General features: G+C 40.1%; 1 protein-coding gene across 1 annotated transcript in view; it reads right to left on the bottom strand.

Moving 5' to 3' along the window:
• CNTNAP5 (contactin associated protein family member 5) overlaps window positions 1-17,550 on the bottom strand; it is a 1,081,620-nt gene that overhangs the window by 67,893 nt on the left and 996,177 nt on the right. The window contains exon 20 of the mRNA XM_052655589.1: window positions 1,190-1,320. Within this exon, the coding sequence (XP_052511549.1) occupies window positions 1,190-1,320 (131 nt within the window). The remainder of the gene's footprint in view (window positions 1-1,189; window positions 1,321-17,550) is intronic.

Here is a 17,550-nt window from a genome sequence, read left to right as displayed (position 1 = left end):
TCCCCTCTCCATAGGTCCAATTTAATCTTCTCCATACAAGCCAAGAAAGAAATGGCAACCCGCTCCAGTATGCTTGCCTGGAGAATCCCATGGACAGAGGAGCCTGATGGGTTATGGTCCATGGGGTTGCAAAGAGTCAGACATGACTGAAGCAACTTAGCACATATAAGCCATGTGGGATTAATTTATTTAGTTCAAAAATATTTATTAAAGGCCTTCTGTATGTGAGACATTGCTTGACAAACTGGGGGGTCCCATGGTAATGTAAACAAACAAGAATCCCTGTCTTCATGAAGCTTACATTCTAGAGGAGGGAGAAGGGACTTATCTATTAAATAAATAGATAATTTGTACTGATTGCTAGAAGCATTTAAGTGGTTTAGGATTGAAGTCAAGGAGCTGGGTTGCTATATTACTTAAGGCGACTGGAGACGGGGTCCCTGAGTCAATTTTTGAGTGGTGTTCCAAAGGAAGTACAAGTAACAAGTAGCGATGCAGATACATGAACAACTGGATTCTAGGCAAAGCAAACTCTAGTGTATTCAAGAGCTCTGAAAAGAGCAAGGATGCATCCGAGTGGCCTGAGTAGAGTTTGAGAGGGAACCAGAATAGGTGAGTGTGGGCATATTTGTGTGTGTGTTTGTCAGTTAGGAAACTGCGGACAGGGCAGGCCATCTATAAATTATACTCGCTTTTGACTGAGTGGAGGGTCAATGATCCTAACATCCCCTCCTTGTTCAGAGTGAACTGAACTGATGCCCAGATGAGGTGGGTGCCCTCCTCCATGCTCTTGCATCACCTGTGCACACTCCTTCCATAGCCCTTGCTGATCACTTGTGATTTCTTCCTTGCTTATCTTCGTCATTATTCCACAGTTCAGAGGTTGTCAAAACTGAACATGCAGCAGCATCACCTACTGCCCCCTTCTTGAAAAAAAAATCTTCACATTAAGTAGATCTGGCATAGGACCCAAGAATTAGCATTTCTTACAAGGTCTCAAGAGATGCTTCTGGAAAGCAGGGTGTGCCCTGAGGACCACTATTCTAGTTCTCCAAAGACTGGGGCTGAATATGATTAGTATACATCCCCAGAACTTGGCCGTTCACTTGGCTTGGGGGCAAAATTCAGAAAACCTGTATTGAGCACACAAGGTACATTTGCCAAAATAAGAAGAAGGGAAGTAAGGTACCTGAATGGTAAGCCCTCTGCCCTCTCTGTTAATCTTCAAGTGATGCAGTCTTCTGTTGGCAAAGTTCTCTGTATTGATGGTGAATACATGGGTTTCTTCCTTGTTTAGCTGGGAGCGAACTTGTAAGCTTCCTTGAAAGAAAAACATTAGAAATTAGAATTAAAAATAGACCTATATAGTGTAAAAAAGTAATCAGATTGCTTTTTAATTGATCATGGCTGTTTTATAGTGATCTATGCCATAACCCTTTCATCATTCACATTTTTAAAAGGCACTATATATGTCATGACTGTAGCATCTGGGTCCATATTAAAACTCCTGAGTATAGATAAAATATGCATGTGTGTGTGTGTGTGTGCGTGTGTGTGAGTGTGTGCTATCAGAAACCAGAATAATTTGATTGTGAAAACTTTAATAAGATTGTCCACACTCTCTTCAGTTTCTACCACTTCCTAGAACTCCTTTTCTTTCTAATTGCTGTCATGGAATTTCAGAATATGTAATGTGAAACAAGATTGTAAACTAATCTAAGGCAGAATAGGTGAGAGCAATCTGGAGCAGCAGGGTCAGCCAATAGAAGAAGCTCCCTACAGTTAGTCCTGATTCCTCCTCTCCCTTTGTTCTGATCACCATATATTTTCAACTTGGGAGCTTATTTTCTCACTAAAAAATTAATAATAGCTCCCTGAGGGTGAAAGTTGCTCAGTCTTGTCTGACTCTTTGCGACCTTATAGACTGTGGCCTGCCGTACTCCTCTGTCCATGGGATTCTCCAGGCAAGAATACTGGAGTGGCTAGCCATTCCCTCTCAGGGATCAAAGTCAGGTCTCCTACATTGCAGACATATTCTTTACCATCTGAGCCACCAGGGAAGCCAAAGAGGACTGAGGTGACTATATGAAAGTGAAAATGTTAGTCACTCAGTAATGTCCAACTCTTTGCGACCCCATGGATTGCAGTCCTCCAGGCTCCACTGTGTAAGGAATTCCCAAGGCAAGAATATTGGAGTGGGTTGCCATTCCCTTCCCCAGGGGATCTTCCTGACCCAGGAATCAAACCTGCATCTCCTGCACTGCATGCAGATTCTTTACCTTCTGAGCCACCAGGCACCATGTAGGAAGCCCTAATAGCTCCCTAGAAATAGCATGTTTGGTGCTGAGAGGCACCTTCACCCTGGGAAAGGGGCCAGCCTTTGGTCGGGAAAGGGCCACCCTTAAAAACTAGTGGGCTATACCCTAGCAAGCTCTTTCAGGCTCTTTTTAAGAACTTGGGTTTTTAATACTATTTAAGGGACTAGATCTGATAGATAGAGTGCCTGAAAAACTATGGACTGAGGTTAGTGACATTCTACAGGAGACAGGGATCAAGATCATCCCCATGGAAAAGAAATGCAAAAAAGCAAAATGGCGGTCTGAGGAGGCCTTACAAATACCTGTGAAAAGAAGAGAAGTGAAAAGCAAAAGAGAAAAGGAAATATATAAGCATTTGAATGCAATGTTCCAAAGAATAGCAAGAAGAGATAAGAAAGCCTTCCTCAGGGATCAATGCAAAGAAATAGAGGAAAACAACAAAATGGGAAAGACTAGAGATCTCTTCAAGAAAATTAGAGATACCAAGGGAACATTTCCTGTAAAGATGGGCTAGATAAAGGACAGAAATGGTATGAACCTAACAGAAGCAGAAGATATTAAGAAGAGGTGGCAAGAATACACAGAAGAACTATACAAAAATGATCTTCACGACCAAGATAATCACGATGGAGTGATCACTCATTTACAGCCGACATCCTGGAATGTGAAGTCAAGTGGGCCTTGGAAAGCATCACTAGGAACAAGGCTAGTGGAGGTGATGGAATTCCAGTGGAGCTATTTCAAATCCTGGAAGATGATGCTGTGAAAGTGCTGCACTCAATATGCCAGCAAATTTGGAAAACTCAGCAGTGGCCACAGGACTGGAAAATGTCAATTTTTATTCCAATCCTAAAGAAAGGCAATGCCAAGGAATGCTCAAACTACCACACAATTGCACTCATCTCACATGCTAGTAAAGTAATGATCAAAATTCTCCAAGTCAGGCTTCAGCAATATGTGAACCGTGAACTTCCAGATGTTCAAGCTGGTTTTAGAAAAGGCAGAAGAACCAGAAATCAAATTGCCATCATCTGCTGGATCATTATAAAAGCAAGAGAGTTCCAGAAAAACATCTATTTCTGCTTTATTGACTATGCCAAAGCCTTTGATTGTGTGGATCACAATAAACTATGGAAAATTCTGAAAGATATGGAAATACCAGACCACCTGATCTGCTGCTTGAGAAACCTATATGCAGGTCAGGAAGCAACAGTTAGAACTGGACATGGAACAACAGACTGGTTCCAAACAGGAAAAGGAGTACGTCAAGGCTGTATATTGTCACCCTGCTTATTTAAATTATAGCCACAGTACATCATGAGAAACGCTGGGCTGGAAGAAGCACAAGCTGAAATCAAGATTGCTGGGAGAAATATCAATAACCTCAGATATGCAGATGACACCACCCTTATGGCAGAAAGTGAAGAGTAACTAAAAGGCCTCTTGATGAAAGTAAAAGGAAAGGGAAAAAGTTGGCTTAAAGCTCAACATTTAGAAAACGAAGATCATGGCATCTGATCCCATCACTTCATGGGAAATAAATGGGGAAACAGTGGAAACAGTGGCAGACTTTATTTTGGAGGGCTCCAAAATCACTGCAGATGGTGATTGCAGCCGTGAAATTAAAAGACGCTTACTCCTTGGAAGAGAAGTTATGACCAACCTAGATAGCATATTGAAAAGCAGAGACATTGCTTTGCCAACAAAGGTGTCTAGTCAAGGCTATGCTTTTTCCCATGGTCATGTATGGATGTGAGAGTTGGACTGTGAAGAAAGTCGAGCACCACAGAATTGATGCTTTTGAACTGTGGTGTTGGAGAAGACTCTTGAAGAGTCCCTTGGACTGCAAGGAGATCCAACCAGTCCATCCTAAAGGAGATCACCCCTGGGTGTTCTTTGGAAGGAATGATGCTGAAGCTGAAACTCCAGTACTTTGGCCACCTCATGCAAACAGTTGACTCATTGGAAAAGACTCTGATGCTGTTAGGGATTGGGGGCAGGAAGAGAAGGGGACGACAGAGGATGAGATGGCTGGATGGCATCACCGACTCGATGCACATGAGTTTGCGTGAATTCTGGGAGTTGGTTATAGACAGGGAGGGCTGGCATGCTGTGATTCATGGGGTCACAAAGAGTCGGACATGACTGAGTGACTGAACTGAACTGAACTGAACTGAATGCAATGTAATATATAATATATAAATATATTCCTAATATATAATGTGTAAATTTTCTATATAGTATATAAATATATATTATAATATAACATACAAATTTTACATAATACATAATATAATATATAATTCAACCCAATAAAGTAAATCAGCATGTGATATTTATGCGTCAGGCATGGTAGTAAGGCACACATTCCTTATAGTTATTTGGGATTCTTACCAATCCACTGAGTGAGTCATTCATACACACATTCTGCACACATCTATCTATTTAAGAAATTTTTTCCATTTTATAAATCTTCACTAACACTTGCCTAGTAACCATCCATCTTTTAGATGTTAATCAACTCAACTGGGACCCTGTCAAAGTATTTTATTCTGAAGCCTCTCCAACACTCCAATTTAGGTCTAAAACACCTCCACAATTTCTTAAAGCCATGCACTTACTGATCTCAACTTCTTAGGAGGTTTTGATGCCATCAGTGCCTCCCAAAGCACCCTAAGAAGATATCCTGAGACCTCTTGCTAACTCATCTTCACACAGCACCTAGGAGGATAAACTCAATAAGACTTTTCAAAACTAAGCTTGCTACCATTAAAGGCTGACTTGCAGTCTTACAGGAGGCACTGGGGTGAGATGGAAATGGTTGGGACCAGAAGTTCTTTCATCACCTCCCCCTTAGCATCATGTTCAGCTAATTGGTCAATGAGCAAAGAGACATGTGTCTCCTTTCAGCTACTCTGGTGTCACAAAGTTAATGTCACCTTCTTGGATGGCACTGCCCTGGACCCAAAAAGTTCACTGCTCTTAAGCCCTCTTTACCTAACTTATATGCTTCATCTGTCTGCTATCATTTTCTTCCCCAGTGTCTCCCATGCATGCCTTTGCTTCCATTATGTTTAACACTATGGTAATCATTGCAAGCGTAGAGTCCCTTGGACAGGGAACTGGCTGAGGGAAGATGCTCTGAATCTAATAAACGAACAAACAAACAAACAAAAAAAGGATTGTCCTTGGAAGCAACCTAAATGTCCATCAACAGAGGAACTGATAAAGACGATGTGGTACATATATAAAATGGAACTCCGCTGCTAAAAAAAATGAAATAAGACCATTTGCAGCAACATGGACAGACCTAGAAATTGCCATGCTGAGTGAAGTAAGTCAGAAAGAGAAATAACTTATGACATTCCTTTGTATGTGGAATCTAAAAAGAAATTATACAAATAAACTTATTTATAAAACAGACTCACAGATTTAGAGAAAGAACTTATGATTCTCAAGGAGGAAGGATGGGGGGAAGGGATAGTTAGGGAGTTTGGGATGGACATGTACACACTGCTATATTTAAAATGGATAACCAACAAGGACCTACTGTAGAGCACACGAAACTCTGCTCAATGTTGTGTGGCAACTTGGATGGGAGGGGTGTTTGGGATAGAATGGGTACATGTGTATGTATGGCTGAGTCCCTTTGCTGTTCACCTGAAACTATCACAATAATATTAATCAGTTTTACTCCAATACAAAATTAAAAAAAAAAAAAAAAAAAAACAGATCGCCTTAGCCAAATGTTCACTATAATTTGTCTAGGGAAATGTATCCCCTCTTACATGGTCTCATTTTTTTTTTTTTTTCTGTTAGTATATGTTGACATTGCTACATTATAAACAGCATGCATTTACCTGTGTGTGTGTGGATATGGGCTGAAATAAGATATTCAAAGTATAGAAAGGAAGTGAAATTGATTTGAGTCTCAGGGCTTTTCCAAATATGCTTCTGGAATAAACATATGTATAATGGAATGACCTTTTGGTCACCAGCAAGTATGCTGTAAAGTTTCATTGCATTTTATTAATATTGGAACGTTCTAGCTGTATATGCTCTCACTCTTTTTAGGTCTCCAGGCAAAATTCATATCATTATTTTTAGAATTATACAAGTATTATCAATGCCATTTTAAAAGTGTTGGAGAAAAATCAATAGTCGCAAAAATGTATTCAAATACAATGATAAAGAATCTAGTTTAAATCAAAGAGGATGTAGACATATTCTGTTAAACATTCTTGCTACTTTCTGGACAGTTACTACCCCTTGGCTTCTATCATTCTTTAGTTTTTTCCATATGACTCCTCTTTCATCTAGAACTTTTTTTTGTTCCTTCCTCCATATGACCGGTGAAGGAACAGAGGTGCAGGAAGGTGAATAAATTTTAATCATTTAAAATAAGCGATTGACTCAGATTTAGAAATGAAATTGAGTTAGTTCTAAAGAGCATGATTTTCCCATGGAACACAAGGGTCCCATGTGTTCATCTCAGCCAAGAATAGGTCTTCCATTCCAACCCTCCCCATTAAGTTTATTCCTACTCAAACTCCAACATTAAGCATTCGGTTACCTCTTCCAGGAAACCTTATCTGGCTTTTCCAAGGTGCCCTCTTCTGCTCCTGTGGGTCCTGTGCTCACCTCTGTGTTGTCTGTTTACTTGCTTATTTTTTCCTTCCTTCCTTGCCTCTCTCCCTTCCTTCGTTTCATTCTTTTCTAAACTACATAAATTATTGTCTCAAATTCTGAAGGCTAGAAGTTTGCAATGTTCTCTCAAAGGATCTAGGCTAGGATTCTTCCTTGCTTCCTTTTAGCATTTGGTGGATACCTCCATTCCTTGCCTTGAAGATGCTTTATTCCAATCTCCTTCTTTTCTTCACATGGCTCCTCTTTATGTGTATTAGACAGACAGATATTAAAAGCTACTCTAACACAGTAAAGAGTTGACTCATTGGAAAAGACTCTGATGCTGGGAGGGATTGGGGGCAGGAGGAGAAGGGGATGACAGAGGATGAGATGGCTGGATGGCATCACCGACTCGATGGACATGAGTCTGAGTGAACTCCTGGAGTTGGTGATGGACAGAGAGGCCTGGCGTGCTGTGATTCATGGGGTTGCAAAGAGTCAAACACGTCTGAGCGACTGAACTGAACTGAACTGAATACTGTAAAAGGATAATTCTGTTCCTTTTTAGCCACTGATCTACTATTTATATTCTTCTTGACAATCACCTACTTGTAAGAATGTGAACATTATGGACTAGAAATTCAAAATTTGAAAAATCCAACTATTATCTAGTTCATCATCTTGAATTGGGCCTCAGGATAAAGATTCTCACACCTCAGTTTCTTCAAGAACAACATTTTGTTATAGTTTACTTGTTTCCACTTTGCCAGTTTTCCTATTCTAATCTGTCTTCCATAATGTCATTAGTGTGAGTATTCTAACACAGGCTTACTTGGCCATGTGATTTTACTCCAAGATTAATTTTACATGATACATTCCAAGTGTGTAGCCTGACATGCAAAGCCTTCTTCTTACCTTTTCAACTTTATCAACACATACTTTCCATAACTGAATCATATCTGAACTAACAGAACTCCTTCAAATAATGCTCTTTCTTGATTTTGTCCATTGTATTTCTTCATCTGAAACTGCCCCTGCCTTCTTACCTGTATGCCAACACCTTCTCATTTATTAAGACCCAACTCATATGACCCAGGTCTCCACTTTCCTTCATGACAGGTATGATTTTTCCTACTTGTATTGTCACTGTGCTCATTTTTGGTAACATTCTCAATATATCAAGCTTCACTTGTCTTTCCACTTGAATTTAAGCTTCTCTCAGATGAATAGATGCTTATTCATCTTTGTGTCTTCAGAGAAGAGCACAGAGCCCACTATCTTAAGTCACCAGAAGACACTTGTTGAATAAAATATGCACTCTGTAGAATGTTATTATCACTTCGTCAAAATTATATACTAGCAGTTATTCAATGTCTCCTGTGTGCCAGATACAAAATTAACAAATAGTTATAATGTTATAGTTATGTCTTTAAGGGATTTGTTATCTAGCTAAAGGGGACAAAATCAAGGTCATACTTTCCTGCTTATACGTCAACCATGCATTAAAACTTTAATTTGGTACTAAAGACTTTTTTTTCCCAAAACTTCTCAGATTAGAGAGCAAAATTTTGGTGAAGTAAAATCTCTACAAATAAGTAATAATAATAAAGGCAATTATTATGACATTCATAGTGAAATGGATTCAAACCCAAGAAGACAGAACATCAATGTGTATGGTCCTTCCAATGTATCACATTGCCTACAAAGACATGTTTGCTCCAGTAGACAAGTGAGTTGATGAATAGAGAGGTGTATGGTTGGGTAAAGGGAAAAGAGGATGATTATTTATAGACAATAGAGATACATGTTCTGTGAATTCAAATAATGAGCTGTTGTAAGAACTGAAGTAATGAGAAAGAGTCCTCAAAGAAAGAGATTTATTGAAGAAGGTAGAACTGAAATAGGTGAAAAGAAAAAGAAAAGTATTATGCTTATTAGCTATAGAGATATAAGCAGAGCAATGTGACTGATTTTTACCATGATTTGATTAGAACCAACGAGAGGCCCAGGAGTCATGTATGGATGTGAGAGTTGGACTGTGAAGAAAGCTGAGCACCGAAGAATTGATGCTTTTGAACTGTGGTGTTGGAGAAGACTCTTGAGAGTCCCTTGGACTGCAAGGATATCCAACCAGTCCATTCTAAAGGAGATCAGTCCTGGGTGTTTTTTGGAAGTAATGAGGCTAAAGCTGAAACTCCGGTACTTTGGCCACCTCATGCGAAGAGTTGACTCATTGGAAAAGACTCTGATGCTGGGAGGGATTAGGGGCAGGAGGAAAAGGGGATGACAGAGGATGAGATGGCTGGATGGCATCACTGACTCGATGGACGTGAGTTTGAGTGAACTCCAGGAGTTGGTGATGGACAGGGAAGCCTGGCGTGCTGCAATTCATGGGGTTTCAAAGGGTTGGACGTGACTGAGCAGCTGAAATGAACTGAACTGAACTGAAGCAGAGGCCAATGTGGCTGATAAGCATCTTGATAGACAGTCACCCAACGGCTCTTCACATTTTGAAATATAGAAATACTAAGACCCTGAAACATGAGCATAGCTTGGAAGAGGGTGGTAACAAAGAGAGAAGTCACAAGGAGAAGCCTTGTACTAAAAGGGCAAACAATTTGAGCTTCTTGTAAAGAAAGATCCCATAAGGCGCTAAACACATATCTGACTGGGCTGATATACACAAAGTGATAATTTAAGAAAACTAGCCTGGGTACTCCGTGTCTAGGTCAGATCTAAAAGGGAAGATGGAGGACTCCCCTGGTGGCTCAGTGGTAAAAAATCCACCTGCCAATGCAGGAGACTCGAATTCGATCCCTCATGCCAGAGGATCCTATGTGCCGCGGAGCACCTAAGCCCATTCTTCACAATTACTGAGCTAGTGCTCTAGAGCCTGGGAGTTGAAACTACTGAAGCTTTCATGCCTACAGCCTGTGCTCCACAGCAAAAGAAGCCACAGCAATGAGAAGCCTGCACACCACACCTAGAAAGTAGCCCCCAGTAGCCATAACTAGAGAAAAGCCCACACAGGAACAAAGACTCAACACAGCCAAAAATTAAATACATAAATAAGAATAGAATGCAAACTAGTACAGCCACTATGGAGAACAGTGTGGAGATTCCTAAAAAAACTGCAAATAGAACTGCCTTCAGTTCAATTCAGTTCAGTTCAGCCGCGCAGTCGTGTCCGACTGTTGAAACCTCATGAATCGCAGCACGCCAGGCCTCCCTGTCCATCACCAACTCCTAGAGTTCACTCAGACTCATGTCCATCGAGTCCGTGATGCCATCCAGCCATCTCATCCTCTGTCATCCCCTTCTCCTCCTGCCCCCAATCCCTCCCAGCATCAGAGTCTTTTCCAGTGAGTCAACACTTCGCATGAGGTGGCCAAAGTACTGGAGTTTCAGCTTTAGCATCATTCCTTCCAAAGTAATCCCAGGGCTGATCTCCTTCAGAATGGACTGGTTGGATATCCTTGCAGTCCAAGGGACTCTCAAGAGTCTTCTCCAACACCACAGTTCAAAAGCATCAATTCTCTGGTGCTCAGCCTTCTTCACAGTCCAACTTTCACATCCATACATGACCACTGGAAAAACCATAGCCTTGACTAGATGGGCCTTTGTTGGCAAAGTAATGTCTCTGCTTTTGAATATGCTATCTAGGTTGGTTATAACTTTTCTTCCAAGGAGTAAGCGTCTTTTAATTTCATGGCTGCAGTCACTATCTGCAGTGATTTTGGAGCCCCCCAAAAATAAAGTCTGACACTGTTTCCCCATCTGTTTCCCATGAAGTGATGGGACCAGATGCCATGATCTTCATTTTCTGAATGTTGAGCTTTAAGCCAACTTTTTCACTCTTCTCTTTCACTTTCATCAAGAAGCTTTTTAGTTCCTCTTCACTTTCTGCCATAAGGGTGGTGTCATCTGCATATCTTAAGTTAATGATATTTCTCCAAGCAATCTTGATTTCAGCTTGTGTTTCTTTCAGTCCAGCATTTCTCATGATGTACTCTGCATATAATTTAAATACAGCAGGGTGACAATATACAGCCTTGACATACTCCTTTTCCTATTTGGAACCAGTCTGTTGTTCCATGTCCAGTTCTAACTGTTGCTTCCTGACCTGTATACAGATTTCTCAAGAACTGCCTTATGACCCAGCAATCCCACTTCTGGGCTTACACACCGAGGAAACCAGAATTGAAAGAGACATGTGTACCCCAATGTTCACCGTAGCACTGTTTATAATAGCCAGGACATGGAAGCAACCTAGATGTCCATCAGCAGATGAATGGATAAGAAAGCTGTGGTACATATACACAATAGAGTATTACTCAGACATTAAAAAGAATACATTTGAATCAGTTCTAATGAGGTAGATGAGACTGGAGCCAATTATACAGAGTGAAGTAAGCCAGAAAGAAAAATACCAATACAGTGTACTAACACATATATATGGAATTTAGAAAGATGGTAACGATAATCCTGTATGCAAGACAGCAAAAGAGACACAGATGTATAGAACAGACTTTTGGACTATGTGGGAGAGGGAGAAGGTGGGATGATTTGGGAGAATGTCATTGAAACATGTATACTATCATGTAAGAAACAAATCGCCATCTAGGTTTGATACAGGATACAGGATGCTTGGGGCTGGTGCCCTGGGATGACCCAGAGAGAGGATATGGGGAGGGTGGTGGGAGGGGGGTTCCGAGGTGGGAACTCATGTACACCTGTGGCAGATTCATTTCAATGTATGGCAAAACCAATACAGTATTGTAAAGTAAAAATAAATAAATAAATAAATAAATAAATAATTTAAAAAAAGAAAAAGAAGAGAAGAGAAGATGAAACTACCAGTTCTCACAAACATCAAAACAAAAAATACTGAAGGTGCTAGACCGCTGCTATGGAACAAGAATCCCTATTAACACTGCTGTCAATATCACACATCAATTTCTTGCTTTATCATTTCACTTTGAAAGAAGGAGCTCGTCTAAATGTTGACTGCTGTCCAATCCTTAGCAGCTCATATCAACTACAGACATATGCACCTTTCTATGCAGCTTTTAGTGTCTACTAACCAGGCCACCCTCAAAAATTAGCTTCTCTTTTATCTTCACTTCCCCGCTTAGTGGTAGGTAAGGCAAATGTTTCAGTTCAGTTCAGTCACTCAGTTGTGTCCGACTCTTCGTGACTCTATGGACTACAGCACACCAGGCTTCCCTGTCAATTACCGACTCCCAGAGCTTACTCAAACTCATGTCCATTGAGTCGGTGATGCCATCCAACCATCTCATCCTCTGTTGTCCCCTTCCCCTCCTGTCTTCAATCTTTTTCAGCATCAGGGTCTTTTCTAAAGAGTCTGTTTCTTTGCATCAGGTAGCGAAAGTATTAGAGCTTCAGCTTCAGTATCAGTCCTTCCAATGAATATTCAGGACTGATTTCCTTTAGGATGGACTGGTTTAATTTCCTTTAGCAAGGGACTCTCAAGAGTCTTCTCCAACATCACAGTTCAAAAGTGTCAATTCTTTGGCACTCATCTTTCTTTATAGTCCAACTCTTACATCCATACATGGCTACTGGAGAAAAGCTTTGACTAGATGGACCTTTATTGGCAAGGTAATGTCTCTGCTTTTTAATATGCTGTCTAGGTTGGTCATAGCTTTTCTCCCAAGGAGAAAGCATCTTTTAATTCCATGGCTGCACTCACCATTTGCAGTGATTCTGGAGCCCCCAAACAAACAAACAAACAAACAAATGTATTTCACTGTTTCCATTGTTTCCCCATCTATTTGCCCATGAAGTGATAGGATTGGATGCCATGATCTTAGTTTTCTGAATGTTGAGTTTTAAGCCAACTTTTTCACTATCCCCTTTCACTTTCATCAAGAGGCATTTTAGTTCTTCTTCACTTTCTGCCATAAGGGTGGTGTCATCTGCATATCTGAGGTTATTGATATTTCTCTCAGCAATCTTGATTCCAGCTTGTGTTTCATCCAGCCTAATGGATTTCACATGATATACTCTGCATATAAGTTAAATAAGCAGACTGACAATATACAGCCTTAACATACTCCTTTCCCAATTTGGAACCAGTCTGTTTTTCCATGTCCAGTTCTAACTGTTGCTTCTTGAACTGCTTACAGGTGTCTTAGGAGGTAGGTCAGGTTGTCTGGTATTCCCACCTCTTTCAGAATTTTCCAGTTTGTTGTGATCCACACAGTCAAAGGCTTTGACGTAGTCAAAAAAGCAGAAGTACATGTTTTTCTGGAACTCTTGCTTTTTTGATGATCCAGCAAATGTTGGCAATTTGATCTCTGGTTCCTCTGCCTTTTCTAAAACCAGCTTGAACATCTGGAAGTTCACTGTTCATGTACTATTGAAGCTTGGCTTGGAGAATTTTGAGCATTACTTTGCTAGCATGTGAGATGAGTGCATCTGTGCAGTAGTTTGACCATTCTTTGGCATTTCCTTTCATTCCTTGGATTGAAAACTGACCTTTTCCAGTCCTGTGCCCACTGCTGAGTTTTCCAAATTTGCTGGCATATTGAGTGCAGCACTTTCACAGCATCATCTTTTAGGATTTGAAATATCTCAACTGGAATTCTATGACCTCCACTAGTTTTGTTCATAGTAATGCTTCCTAAGGCCCACTTGACTTCGCTTTCCAGGATGTCTGGCTCTATGCGGCACTTATTTACTTAGTGGTAAATAAGAAGGACTCCTAGGTCAAGGCTCTAGGAGTCCTTATTTCATTTATTTCCTCTATGAGCTACATATGCCACACATATAAGTCATCAGCAGCTCCCTGGTCTCTATAAGGTAAATCCTATGTCTCTGTACATCTTTCCAGCTTAACCATCATGCCCTCATCATTCCATCATCATCTCTCACCATGACTATTGCAATGCATCTGAACTAACTTCTCAGATTCCAATCTTAGCTCTTTTCCCTCACACTCATACATTCTTTATTGGGCAGTCAAAATAAGCTTTCTGAAATATTTATCTGATGTTGCTACTTAAAATGTTTTAATGAGACCCCAATGTATTTAGAATAAAATCCAAATTCTTTCATAGATCCTATATAACCTTATTTCATTCTATGTTTTTCCTCATTCACTAAATTCCAGCTACTGCATACCCACATTATGCTCCCATAATGTGCCGAGTCCACTCCTGTCTTAGAGTCTTTACATCTGCTTTCTCAACAACCTGGAATGTTCCTCTTACAGATATCTTCCAGGAATCCCCTCCTCATTCATGGGCTAAATCCATGCAATGATGCCTTCTGTAGCCATGTACTCCTAACTCAATACCTCCATCTAAGAGTGTTTTCCAAACTGCTAGTCATGATTGATTAGTACATCATAGAATGAATAACAGAATTCAGTATCTGTTATTACTAACTGTACCCTCTCTAATTCCAATTACAAGCATTTCACTCTCTGAATACAATATTCTCCCTTTCATTTTCCCTTCATCTAATCCCCAGATTCCCATAATCTTTTGTTGTTGTTGTTATTTGATTGTACTTGGTTTACATGCTGTTTAGTTTTAGGCATACACAGTAATTTAGTTCATACATATATAGATTATGTGTGTGTGTGTGTGTGTGTGTGTGTATTCATTCTTCTTCAGATTCTTTTCCCTTGTATATTATTACAAGATATTGAGTGTGGTATCCAGTAAGTACTTTTTTGTTTATTTTATATAAAATATGGTGTATATGTTAATTGCAACTCCTAATTTATCCCTCCTGCCTTCCCCTTTGGTAATCATAAGATGCTTTTCTCTGTCTGTGAGTCTATATGTTTTGTAAATAAGTTCATTTGTGTCATATTTTAGATTCCATACATAAGTTATATCAAATGGTATTTGTTTTTTTCTGTCTTACTTCACTTTTAGTATGATAATCTCTAGGCCCATCCATGTTGCTGCAAATGGCATTATTTCATTCTTTGCTATGGTTGAATAATATTCCATTGTAGTATGTACCATATATTCTTTATCCATTCATCTGTTGATGGACTCTTAGGTTGCCTCTATGTCTTGGCTATAGTAAACAGTGCTGTAATTGAATTCATGTATCTTCCCAAATTATAGTTTTCTCCAGATGTATGCCCAGGAGCGGAATCACTTGATTATATTGTAACACATTTTTAAAAATGGGCAGAAGATCTAAATAGACATCTCTGAATAAGAATACAGATGGCCAACAGGCCATCATTAATAATTAATAATTAGAAAAAACATCAACATCATTAATAATTAGAGAAAATGCAAATCAAAACCACAATGATGTCCATTCACACCAGTCAGAATGGCCATTATCAAAAAATCTACAAATAAATACTGGAGATGATGTGGAAAGAAGGAAATCCTCTTGCTCTGTTGTTGGAATGTAAATTGGTACAGCCAGTCTGGAGAACAGTAAGGAGTTTCCTTAAGAAACTAAAAAGAGTGCTATCATATATCCCACAGTCCTTATATAAGGATTAATCTCACCAAGTACTCAGTGTTTCTCAACCCCTTCCTGTCCTCTCTTCTCTCCTTACCCAGCCCAAATTGTTGGTCCATAAATATGACTCAGCTGAGAGAAGCTACCCCACGTCCAAGGTCAGGGAAGCAGCTGTGCTTTCCTGGAGCAGCTGTGAAGAGACACCCCACGTCCAAGGTAAGAGAAACACAAGTAAGACGGTAGGCACAGAGAGGGGGCATCAGATGGCAGACAGATTAAAACCACAATCACAGACAATTAGCCAATTTGATCACATAGACCACAGCTTGTCTAACTCAATGAACTAAGCCATGCCATGTGGGGTCTTCCAAGATGGACGGGTCATGGTGGAGAGTTCTGACAGAACGTGGTCCACTGGAGAAGGAAATGGCAAACCACTTCACTATTCTTGCCTTGAGAACCCCATGAACAGTATGAAAAGGCAAAAAGATAGGACACTGAAAGATGAACTCTCCAGGTCAGTAGGTGCCCAATATGCTACTGGAGATCAGTGGAGAAATAACTCCAGAAAGAATGAAGGGAAGTAGACAAAGCAAAAACAACACCCAGCTGTGGATATGACTGGTGGTAGAAGCAAGGTCCGATGCTTTAAAGAGCAATATTGCATAAGAACCTGGAATGTCAAGTCCATGAATCAAGGCAAATTGGAAGTGGTCAAACAGGAGATGACAAGAGTGAATGTTGATATTCTAGGACTCAGCGAACTAAGATGGACTGGAATGGGTGAATTTACTCAGATGACCATTATATCTACTGCAGTGGGCAGGAATCCCTTAGAAGAAATGGAGTAGTCAACATACTCAACAAAAGAGTCTGAAATGCAGTACTTCGATGCAACCTCAAAAATGAAAGAATGATCTCTGTTTGTTTCCAAAGCAAACCATTCATTATCACAGTAATCCAAGTCTATACCCTGACCAGTAATGTTCAAGAAGCTGAAGTTGAACAATTCTATGAAGATCTATGAGACATTTTAGAACTAACACCCAAAATAGATGTCCTTTTTTTATAGGGGCTGCTGCTGATAAATCACGTCAGTCATGTCTGACTCTGTGCAACCCCATAGACAGAAGCCCACCAGGCTCCCAACCTGGGATTCTCCAGGCACAAATACTGGAGTGGGTTGCCATTTCCTTCTCCTCATTATAGGGGACTGAAATGCAAACGTAGAAAGTCAAGAAATACCCGGAATAACAGGCAAATTTGGCCTTGGATTAAGGAATGAAGCAGAGCAAAGGCTAATAAAGTTCTGCCAAGAGAACGCACTGGTCATAGTAAACACCCTTTTCCAACAACACAAGAGAAGACTCTACACATGGATATCACCAGATGGCTAACACTGAAATCAGACTGATTATATTCTTTGCAGCCAAAGATGGAGAAGCTCTATACAGTCAGCAAAAACAAGACTGTGAGCTGACTGTGGCTCAGATCATGAACTTCTTATTGTGAAATTCAGACTGAAATTGAAGAAAGTGGGGAAAACCACTAGACCATTCAGGTATGACCTAAAACAAATCCCGTATGATTATACAGTGAAAGTGAGAAATAGGTTTAAGGGACTAGATCTGATAGATAGAGTGCCTGATGAACTATGGACACAGGTTCGTGACATTGTACAGGAGACAGGGATCAAGACCATCCCCATGGAAAAGAAATGCAAAAAATTAAAATGGCTGTCTGGGGAGGCCTTACAAATAGCTGTGAAAAGAAGAGAAGTGAAAAGCAAAGGATAAAAGAAAGATATATCCATTTGAATGCAGAGCTCCAAAGAATAGCAAGGAGAGATAAGAAAGATTTCCTCAGTGATCAATGAGAAGAAATAACGGAAAACATTAAAATCAGAAAAACTAGAGATCTCTTCAAGAAAATTAGAGGTACCAAGGGAATATTTCATGTAAAGGTGGGCACAATAAAGGATATATACGGTATGGACTCTACAGAAGCAGACAATATTAAGAAGAGGTGGGAAGAATTCACAGAAACTGTACAACAAAGATCCAGATAATCATGATGGTGTGATCAGTCACGTAGAGCCAGACATCCTGGAATCTGAAGTCAAGTGGGCCTTAGGAAGTATCGC

Source organism: Budorcas taxicolor, chromosome 2 (genome assembly GCF_023091745.1).
Source record: "Budorcas taxicolor isolate Tak-1 chromosome 2, Takin1.1, whole genome shotgun sequence".
In the NCBI taxonomy this organism is placed as follows: domain Eukaryota; kingdom Metazoa; phylum Chordata; class Mammalia; order Artiodactyla; family Bovidae; genus Budorcas; species Budorcas taxicolor.
Note: the sequence above shows the minus strand (reverse complement) of the source record. Positions and strands in the feature narration are given on the sequence as shown.